At 58.9% G+C, this 10,339-nt stretch overlaps 1 protein-coding gene across 1 annotated transcript in view; it reads left to right on the top strand.

Moving 5' to 3' along the window:
* The window catches only part of Ddb1 (damage specific DNA binding protein 1), a 23,673-nt gene extending 15,080 nt beyond the window's left edge, over positions 1 to 8,593 (top strand). The window contains exons 13-27 of the mRNA XM_004646715.2: positions 473 to 651; positions 726 to 889; positions 974 to 1,081; positions 1,165 to 1,372; positions 1,925 to 2,020; positions 2,102 to 2,213; positions 2,930 to 3,053; positions 3,169 to 3,333; positions 3,574 to 3,668; positions 5,808 to 5,978; positions 6,217 to 6,326; positions 6,490 to 6,659; positions 6,776 to 6,878; positions 7,581 to 7,704; positions 8,016 to 8,593. Coding sequence (XP_004646772.1) covers positions 473 to 651; positions 726 to 889; positions 974 to 1,081; positions 1,165 to 1,372; positions 1,925 to 2,020; positions 2,102 to 2,213; positions 2,930 to 3,053; positions 3,169 to 3,333; positions 3,574 to 3,668; positions 5,808 to 5,978; positions 6,217 to 6,326; positions 6,490 to 6,659; positions 6,776 to 6,878; positions 7,581 to 7,704; positions 8,016 to 8,099 — 2,013 coding nt within the window. The 3' untranslated portion in view covers positions 8,100 to 8,593. The remainder of the gene's footprint in view (positions 1 to 472; positions 652 to 725; positions 890 to 973; positions 1,082 to 1,164; positions 1,373 to 1,924; positions 2,021 to 2,101; positions 2,214 to 2,929; positions 3,054 to 3,168; positions 3,334 to 3,573; positions 3,669 to 5,807; positions 5,979 to 6,216; positions 6,327 to 6,489; positions 6,660 to 6,775; positions 6,879 to 7,580; positions 7,705 to 8,015) is intronic.
* The last annotated feature ends 1,746 nt before the right edge of the window (positions 8,594 to 10,339 follow it).

The following is a 10,339-nucleotide window of genomic DNA, read 5'->3' as shown; positions in this document are numbered from 1 at the left end:
GGGGGCGGGGCTGGCTGGCATGTGGTGCTGGGGGATTGAACTGCGGTCCCTGTGCTTTGCTAAGCTTGTTCTAAGTAGGTGCTTTAGACCACTGAGAAATCTCACCAGTTCCCCATCTGGCTCAGTTCTTGTCCGCTCTCGTCCATTTGTCTCAAAAAGACAAAAAAAAGAAAAAGGAAGCAGACTTTTTGGTCACTGTCCCTAATTGCGGTAGAACGCTGCTGCTCAGGATAGTGCTTGCTTGCCTGCTCAGCCACGTAAGGGTCATGGTAGTCTCAAGGCACTGATTGTGCAGGGAGGATGGGTGCAGAAGACCCCTGTGTGTGGGGACCTGGGGCTGCGCTGGCTGCTGAGTGATGACTGCAGTGGCAGCAGAGGCCATGAGCCGCTCAGGGCTCCGGCTAGACCAAGTGGACCCTCCTGCTGCTGGTGTGGTCCCTGCAGGAGCTGGAGACCTCTGCTCTTCCCGTAGATCACGTCCGCATCTGTGCGCTTGGTCTCCCAAGAGCCCAAAGCGCTGGTCAGCGAGTGGAAGGAGCCGCAGGGCAAGAACATCAGCGTGGCCTCCTGCAACAGCAGCCAGGTGGTGGTGGCCGTGGGCAGGGCCCTGTACTACCTGCAGATCCACCCGCAGGAGCTGCGGCAGATCAGGTTGGTGCGTGTGTCCACTCACCTCCCCGCCCGGCCCTCAGCTTCCTTCTGCTGCCATGTGTCTCTCTGCTCAGCCACACAGAGATGGAGCACGAGGTGGCCTGCTTGGACATCACCCCGCTGGGAGACGGCAGTGGGCTGTCCCCACTGTGTGCCATTGGCCTGTGGACAGACATCTCAGCCCGGATCTTGCAGCTCCCATCCTTTGAGCTTCTGCACAAGGAGATGCTGGGTGGAGGTGCGTGTCCTGGGGGAGGGGGCTTGGGGGTGCGGGTGCGGGTGCGGGTGCTGGCGCCAGAGCTCAGCAGCCCTCTTCCCGCAGAGATCATCCCGCGCTCCATACTGATGACCACGTTCGAGAGCAGCCACTACCTCCTGTGCGCCTTGGGCGATGGGGCCTTGTTCTACTTCGGGCTCAACATCGAGACTGGTGAGGGCCGTGGGGCAGCTGGGGGCTGGCTGGGGGCCAGCTGCTCTGTTGCTCTCCTCTTCCTGACGCTGCTGGTCCCATAGGCTTGTTGAGTGACAGGAAGAAAGTGACACTGGGCACGCAGCCCACAGTGCTGCGGACCTTCCGGTCTCTGTCCACCACCAATGTCTTCGCGTGCTCAGACCGTCCGACTGTCATCTATAGCAGCAACCACAAGCTGGTCTTCTCCAACGTCAACCTCAAGGAGGTGAACTACATGTGTCCCCTCAACTCGGACGGCTATCCCGACAGGTAAGCTGTCCGTCCGCAGCAGGAGCTGCTCAGGGCGGCGTCTTCCCCACCATGGTGCTGTGTGGCAGCCTCAGGTAGCAAAGGAGAGGTTCTGCTAGGAACATAGAGGTTGGCTTGTAGCAGGGCGTGGGCTCAAACCCAGGCCTTGTTCGTGCTGGTCAGAACACACAGGTTGAACAGGTAGGGATGTGGCTCCCTTGCCGAGAACCGTGCTCCATGCTCAGCACTGAGAAGAATAAAAGCCTGGTCCTCCAGTCCAGGTGGGCTTCAGAATCTGTACTGTTAGGGACTAAAAAGAGCAGTTGCTGGAGCCCTTGAGGGCAGCGCTGAGGGGCAGCCTTGGTCTGGGAGGGCTGCGGGCCAGAGAGCTGTCCACCCAGGTGAGGCCCACACGAACAAACGTAGGGTGGTCTTGACGGAGATCACGTGTCGGAAAAGTGGCTTCAGCGGAGTCCCAAGTTGAGTGGCCAGGAGCGAGCTGATGCGATGCGATGTGTCCTCCCGCATCCACCTTCGCTCCCTGCGCAGCCTCAGCCCAGCCCTCCTTTCCAGCCTGGCACTGGCCAACAACAGCACCCTCACCATCGGCACCATCGACGAGATCCAGAAGCTGCACATCCGCACGGTTCCCCTCTACGAGTCTCCCAGGTGAGGGCTGGGCTGGCATGCAGACAGTGCCTGGGCTGCCCCTGCCTTTTCTGAGTGGATGTGGTCCTCACTGTCACGCAGGAAGATCTGCTATCAGGAAGTGTCCCAGTGCTTCGGGGTCCTGTCCAGCCGTATCGAGGTCCAGGACACCAGCGGAGGCACCACTGTCCTAAGGCCCAGTGCCAGCACCCAGGTGAGGGCGGGGCGGCTGGCCGCTGCGGCAGAAGCTTTCTGCACAGGCTGGACTGGGTGTCCTTTTAGCCGTGTGGTTGCAGCTGCCCCGCTGTGCCGCTGTAGCCTAGAGGACGGCAGTGCACAGAGCGGGTTCCCGGAGAGCTCTCTTTAGCGTGCCAGTGGCTGCTGGGGGTCCTCGTAGCGTGAGCAGTCCCGCAGCTCTGGGGGGCATGCGATTGAGGGCAGTGCTGCACCACGGGCCAGTCCTGGTCCCGGAGAGTGGTGCTGAGGCGTGCTGCCTGTCCCATGACCGCTGGCAAGCCTGCTCTTTGCCTGTCTCTGGTACAGTAAGGGTTGAAATGGGACAACCAGGAGCTGCCTGGGGCCTGCATCCTGCGGACAGGAGCAGGTCGTTTATCCCATGTGGTCTCTGCTCTTAACTCCCATGTGTCTGTGGCGGGCTCCTCCCTCAGAGGTTGGAGGAGTCTGTCACCCTGTTAGGTCCCTTGGTCCCCACTAGCCTCCCCAGTTTGACTTGTGATGTCACTGTGGGAATGACCTCTGTTGACCTTGGGCTTTGGCCCGTCCAGTGGCTCCCTCTGGATGCTGGGTCCACTCTGCTGCTCTCCAGCCTTCGGGCCCTGCTGCTGCAGCCACTGTTGGTCTCAACCTGGGCTTCGCTTGGGCTGCTGTGCCTCTGGCTGGTGTCCTCAACCATGCTGTCCCCTTGTGCAGGCCTTGTCCAGCAGCGTGAGCTCCAGCAAGCTCTTCTCCAGCAGCACCGCCCCGCATGAAACCTCCTTTGGGGAGGAGGTGGAGGTGCACAACCTGCTCATCATCGACCAGCACACCTTCGAAGGTGCGGCAGGCAGGCATTGCCTCCTGTCCAGTCCCTGTCCACCGGTCCTTCCTGAGCTGAGTGGGCAGGTGGGTGGTAGGCAGGCCGGGTGCCATCAGATGCCTTCTCCCACCAGTGCTCCATGCGCACCAGTTCCTGCAGAATGAGTATGCGCTCAGCCTGGTGTCCTGCCGCCTGGGCAAGGACCCCAGCACGTACTTCATTGTGGGCACGGCCATGGTGTACCCCGAGGAGGCAGAGCCCAAGCAAGGCCGCATCGTGGTCTTTCAGTACTCAGACGGTAAGTGGACATCACGGCCCCACGCTGCCTGTGGCCGGTTGGGCAGCACCAGAGCGGGTAAGCTGAGCCAGTGAGATAGGCGGTGGTCCCACCGGGGCTTGAACTCCTGCCTCAGCCTCCTCGTGTGCTCGGAGTGTGAGTGTGCCACAGGAGGGCTTGTGGAGGCAGAGGACAGCCAGAGTCTCCTGACTAGAGACAGGTGTGGTTTTGTTCAGAGACTCAAGGCCTCCTTTCCTCCAGGAAAGCTACAGACCGTGGCTGAGAAGGAGGTGAAAGGGGCTGTGTACTCCATGGTGGAGTTCAACGGGAAGCTGCTTGCCAGCATCAACAGCACGGTGAGTGCACCACCCCATCGCACAGCTGCAAGGGGCAGGTCTGGGTCGGCCACTTGGGCGTGGAGGGCACAGCGAGGCCCGGCCAAGCTTGAGGCCAGGCGTGGGAACCCCCTGGCCTGCGTCTGGTGCCAGCTCATCTGGCCACCACAAATGCATTTGTTCGCAAACTGCCTTGGATAGAGCAGGACCGTGGCCACTTTTCTATACCTGTGGGAATATGATCATCTTTCCAGGAATCATGGAGTGAATTTCATTCATCATCCAAGATACCGCTGTACATCAAAGTCGTCATCAAAGATGTACAGCTGAAGGTTTTGATACATTTTTGTTTCTTTTGTTTTTTGAGACAGTCTCGCTGTGTAGTTCAGTGAGTTTTTGAGCTCACTGTGTAGCCCGAGCTGGCACTGATTGAACTCAGGCAATCCTCCCATCTCTGCTTCCCAAGGACTGAGCTTATAGGCATGTACCACTCTGCATAGTTCATAAAAATCAGTTTCATGGTCAGCTGGATTTGAAAACTGACCCTGGCTTTCTGTGCTGTGCCACAGGGCGTGTTGGCTTAGTGGGGGGTAGGGGGACAGTAAGAAATGGTACCTGATGACTTCTGTTGGGGGCCCCAGGATCTGCCTCCTGAGAGAGGTCAGGTGAGGCCCTGCTGCGCTCCAGAGGAGGTGTGGTGTGGGCCAGCGTGGACCTCTTCCCCCATCATCCCAGCATTGGAACCTGAGTCAGTCACGGACTCTGGGCTCAGCTCCTCTGAAAGAGCCTAAGACTGCGCGAGGCTTTGGAGGACTCCAGGCACAGAGCACACACATGTGGGGGGTGAGAGGAGGTGTGCTGTGGCTGCCGGGCAGCTGCCAAAGGGAGCTTGTGCTGCGGGCATGTCTGTCCCAGGCGCTCGGAGGCCGAGGCAAGAGACACAAGCCTGAGCCTGGGCAACTTAGGCTCCACCTCAGAAAAACCTCGATACAACTGTTGTTTTAATTCTTCCAGCTGGGGGCCTGGCCTTAGCTCAGTTCTTTAAGTGGCTGCTTCCACAAAGCTGTCAGCCTCAGGTTGCTGGAGTTCGATCCCCACAACACTCCAGCCAGCCAAACCACCCCTGAGGGCATTAGGAGCAAAAAAAAAAAAAACCTTAATTCTTCCAGTAGCTATGTTAATGTAAAAAGTGGCTGCAGTTAATTTTAATAAATCTGGCAACCATATTTAAGGCATCGCCAGTGTAAAGGCTTCATGAGATCCCCTACTTTTCAGAGGAATGGGCACTCAGCGTCTGCTGGGCCTTGCGCACCCTGGGAATGGGCGCAGGCTCTCTGGCACATGGCCTGCACTATGGCCACAGACACCCCGAGAGACACAGTGTGCTCCCTCTGCCCAGGCGGCAGTGGCGGCCCAAGGCGGGGCAGCTCAGCCCAAGGCGGTGGCTGCTCACCACCGGCGGCTGCCTGGGAGCCCATTCCCTCGCGCTCGACTCGGTGGTCCCAGAACATCTGCTTCCTTAGGGAGATGTAGGTGTCATTGGGAAAGCGAGGTGGTAGTGCAGGAGGGACAGCAGTTTCACCCTCCGTAGAGTGGTGGGGCTGACCTTTGGCCAGTTCTGCTCATTAGCAGTTTTTTTGTTCAGTCTTTCCATTCTGTTTTCTCAATTACTTGACTGAATATTGAAAAGTTCTAGGGGGCTGGGGAGATGGCTCAGTACAATAAGCACTTAACTGGCAAGCGCAAGGGCCTGAGTTCAATCCCAGGTTCCGCTAAAAAAAAAAAAGAAAAGTTCTAGGAATGGAAAGTTTTAGTCTTTTGAGGCAAGGTCTTGCTGTGTAGCCCAGGCTTAGCCTCAAATTCATAGTGCTCCTCCTACCTCAGCCTCCTGAGTGCTGGGCATCTAGGTGTGCGCCACCATGCCCAGCTAGGAGTGTATGGTTTTAAGAAGAGTTCAGAAAAGGTGGTTTGTTGGGAGGTGGTCTTCGTCCTTTGTGGTGGAGCTCAGAGGTGAGCTGAGCTTGCGCCGCTTCCTCCTGTGTGCAGGGCCGTCTTCCATGAAGCACGCAGGAACTTTGTGTCCAGTTGGCTGTGCTTGCTCTGTCTTCCTAGCTCAGCAGCGAACGCTGCTAAGGCAGAAACCTCTCTGCCCTCCCCCAGGTGCGGCTCTATGAGTGGACCACGGAGAAAGAGCTGCGCACGGAGTGCAACCACTACAACAACATCATGGCGCTCTACCTGAAGACCAAGGGCGACTTCATCCTGGTGGGCGACCTCATGCGCTCCGTGCTGCTGCTTGCCTACAAGCCCATGGAGGGCAACTTCGAGGAGGTTTGGTCTGGGGCAGGAAGGCCTGCCTGAGCCCCTCTGCCCAAGGGACTCTGGGGGTGACGGATGAGCAGACTGGGGTGGGTATGCTGCCCAGTAGTGTCCTTTGTCCCCGCCTGAGTCAGGCCGGGCCCCACTTGGACCAGGGATGGTGGCTGTCCTGGGGGCCCTTGGGAATCCCAGGGAAGGTGGGCCTGCCGGCTGCTGATGGCCGTCCCTGTCATGCCTTGCCCGTGTCAAGATTGCCCGGGACTTCAATCCGAATTGGATGAGTGCAGTGGAGATCTTGGACGATGACAACTTCCTGGGGGCTGAAAATGCTTTCAACCTGTTCGTGTGTCAGAAGGACAGGTGAGGAACCACGCAGGCCCTGTTGCAGTGGCCCGGTTCTGTAGGACCCAGGGTTGGGCTCAGCGGGCCTTCCTGAGGGGATCGAGACAGAGGACTGGCCCAAGTCGCTCTAGGGGCCGCTCAGTGCCGCCGTCCAGGCAGTGACTTCTTGTGCTGCCTTCAGCGCTGCCACCACTGATGAGGAGCGGCAGCACCTGCAGGAGGTGGGGCTCTTCCACCTGGGCGAGTTCGTCAACGTGTTCTGTCACGGCTCCCTGGTCATGCAGAACCTGGGCGAGACCTCCACCCCCACTCAGGGCTCTGTTCTCTTTGGCACAGTCAACGGCATGATCGGTGAGCACAGGGAGCCAGGGGCGAGGCAGGGGGCTCCATGCACCGGCCTTGCCCTACTGCAGGTGACCGCCTGGCTGCCAGGCTCCTCAGTGCCCACTGTCCCCTTCCTCCTCCAGGGCTGGTGACCTCCCTGTCAGAGAGCTGGTACAACCTCCTGTTGGACATGCAGAATCGCCTCAATAAAGTCATCAAAAGTGTGGGCAAGATCGAGCACTCCTTATATCCTTCTTGAGCCACCCACTGCACTGAGTGCTGCAGCGCCCTGAGCACACACAGCAGGAGGAGCCATCCCCCACGTACGAGGCCCCAGGGCCGCTTGTCCGGTGTCCAGGCCACGCGGGTGGTAACAGAGCTCCTCCCAGGCTAGTGTGGGGGCTGAGCCCGTGCTTGGGGCATGCTGAGGAGTAGGGCTTCTCCAGGAGCCTCAGTTGACTAATTAGGGGGCCCTGGCCTAGGCCCAGACAAGTAGCTCTTTTTGGGCATGGCTGTCTGATTCACCTAGAGCACTTTTTGAAACCATCCAAGCCAGGCGGTCTGGGATCTGAGGCAGCAGGGTTGCAAGTTTAAGCCCAGTCTGGGTGACTTAGTGAAACCCTGTCTCAGACATGAAAAGGTCCTTGGGATGTAGCCCATTGTGAAGGCCCGGGTCTGACTTGGTAGCACAGACGGCAGAAATGAAGCCACCCATGTGTCTGGCTGTAGGCAAGCATCTGGCCGGTCGGTCTCTGGTCATTTTGAGGTCCATCTGCCTGGCGACAGTTGGATTAGTCAGTGATGTTCATGTTTCCTGTTTGACTTCCCAAAGTGCCTGGGAAGGAATGAGCTGCAGTGAAACTGGCCCTGTCTGGCCCTGGTGGTCCTGGAGGCCATGGGTTGGTGCAGAGGCTTTCCCAAGCAGACGTTCCTTAACCAGACGCCCACCTGGAGGTCCTTCCACACAGAGCGCAAGACAGAGCAGGCCACAGGCTTCATCGACGGGGACCTGATCGAGAGTTTCCTGGACATCAGCCGGCCCAAGATGCAGGAGGTGGTGGCCAACCTGCAGGTGGGTTGTCCCGGGGGCAGTAGCCTGGTGAGGCCCTTGGGGTCCTCCTGACAAATAGGGGCAGGGGGCACAGCTGAGATCCTGGAGCCCTGTAAGTCCCTGCCTCCTGGGCTAGTGCTGCAGGTAGCAGGACTTGCCTGGTGTCTCTGGAGGGTGATGCCCCCAGGAGGATCCCCGGAGTTGCTGGAGATCTGAGTTGGGGTGATGCTCCCCAGGGCCTGCTTTGCCCTGTGGATTTAATGATAGTACTTTGTGGGATCCTGGGGGGCAGGGTGCCGTGCCGCCCGACCCCAAGTCCTGGTTGCTTGCAGTACGACGACGGCAGCGGGATGAAACGTGAGGCCACTGCGGACGACCTCATCAAGGTGGTGGAGGAGCTGACCCGGATCCATTAGCCCAGCCGGGCCGCCGCCCCTTCCCTCGTGTCCTCATCCTCCAGCCAGCTGGCCACAGCCACGGCCCTGCGGGAGGACCCACGGGCTCAAGGGCCTCAGCCAGCTCAGGAGCCGCCTGTCCCTGGACTGTTGTGGGTCGCACACGCATCCCACCTCACTTGGACCCTGTGCACTGCCCTTGGGAGGTCTTCTGCAGCTCTTGGGCTGACAGGAAGCTGTGTGCCGTGTGTGTGTCCCAGTGTCGCCCTCATGCTTTGCTCTTCTGGATTGGGCTGTGGGTGGAGGGATGGCCAGAGGGGCTCCTGACCCTAGACGTAGGGCTGCCCTTGGCTTTCCCTCTCTGGCCTCCAGGCACAGAGCTCGGTACAGTATGCCTGAGAGGAGGAGGTGACCCGTGGCACCTGGCCGGGAAGCTCCCTTCCTCAGAGAGGAGGCAGAGCTGTGATTTGGTTGCTAGTTTCAGAATTTTACCAAATAAAGTAGAATCTAAGATACGTTTTCATTTCTGCCACCTGCCCAAACAGCCTGGGCCTTTCCTCTACACAGTCATTCCCGTGAATTTCCAAGGACTGTGGGTCTTGGCTTTGAGAGCTCAGTGGGGCGTTGTGCCTGCAGCAGGCCCGCTGGGTCTGCTTCCTCTGCGCGGCAGTCTGACCTGGCCCGGCCTGGCCCCCTTTACCCTTGCTCCTTGGGAGCTGCAGCGGCTCTCACTGGCTCAGTTTCCCTTGTGCTCCTCCGGCTTCATGAAGTGAACTCAAGAAGTGAACCTGCAGTTCCTGGTTTGGAAGCACAAGACACAGTGGGGCGCTTTGGAGGTTTTCCATGGCATCCAGCAGGCAGTGCTCGTCCCCTCGCCTCAGCTCGTGGGTCAGTGGCTCGTGCAACTGCCGTGGTCCTGACGGAAGAAAGGCTGTCCTGTCCCCTGGTGGGGTTCCGTGGACCCTAGACACTAACCCTTCAGACACTGTTGGGAAACCATTTCAAACTAAGATCTGGGAGGCGAGGTTTGAGGGAGCTCCTGGCTTGGCGTCTTCTGAGGCCTGTGCGTTTCTTGTTGCTTGCCCTCTTCACCTGCTCTGCTGCGGTGCCTGAGAGGGTGAGGTCTTTAGAGGGACGCTAACCGGCTTGTCAGCAGCCACATTGGCCCCAGATTCGGTGCTGAGACTTGAGCTCTCAGAGCTGAGGTCGGAGTGAAAAAGGCCTGCTCCACGCTGGAAAGCCCCCATCAGACTGGTGATTTAGGCTCGAATCCTTACCCCTAAAGGTACCACCGTGAGTGGCAGGCTTGGGCCAGCTGAAGTGCTCAGCAGGCTAAAGTGCCTGCTTAGACAGGTGCAGGGACCAAAGTTTGATCCCCAGTGTGCTGTGGTGACCAAGGCTGGGCGTAGTAACCTGCACCTGTAATCCCAGCACTTGGGAGGCTGAAAACAGGAGAATCAGTATGAGTCCAGTCTGTGTAGTGAGACCTTGTAGACTCTGTACTAAAATACATTAAAAAAAAAAAAAAAAAAAAGCCCTGCTCCCCACCCACCGAGCTTGGAGCAGTGGCGGCTGCATCCACTCACTTCCTGGAAACTGCTGACCTCAGCCACACCGCTCCTCCAGCACCCCTGCCGCCAGCTGAAAGGCTGACCTGAGCTCGCTTCTGGTGCTTCTGGTCCCCTGCATGGTGTGAGGAGGAGCTTCGCCCTGGCCGCCTCAACATGAAATGCCAGCACACACACGGAGGGCCGACAGCTTGGATCTACCCTCAGCCGGGGATCCCTTGGTGACTGAGGAGCCTCAGGGACAGGCAGGAAAATGTAGATGGTAAGCTGAAGGGGCCAAGGCTGTAAGAGGGCCAGGCCAGCCAGAGGTCCCAGGACAGGAGGGACGAGAATCCCCACTGTGCTGGGGGAGGTGGGCATTCAGGCTCCTCACTGAGGGGCAGGAGCTGGGCAGAGAGGCACAGTGTGTGCCCGTGTGGGGGGAAGCCCCCGTCAGAGAGGAGCCTCTTGGTTGACCTTGGGGACTTTGGGGCTTCGGGCAAAGCTGCTCCTGGAACCTGAGACTGGCATGGTTCTTGTCAAAGTGCAGCGACTTGCTGGTGGCATGGTAGGTGGGCCTGGACCAACCAGCTGTGAGGGGCTAGGTGAACCCTAGGAATGAGACCAGGGTCCAATCACAGTGGCCACTGGTGTCAAAGTTAAGTGGACAGCTGAACTGAACGAATGGGGCCTGAGTGGGGGATGTGGACACTT

Source organism: Octodon degus, unplaced genomic scaffold, assembly GCF_000260255.1.
Source record: "Octodon degus isolate 3935 unplaced genomic scaffold, OctDeg1.0 scaffold00279, whole genome shotgun sequence".
Lineage (NCBI taxonomy): Eukaryota > Metazoa > Chordata > Mammalia > Rodentia > Octodontidae > Octodon > Octodon degus.
Note: the sequence above shows the minus strand (reverse complement) of the source record. Positions and strands in the feature narration are given on the sequence as shown.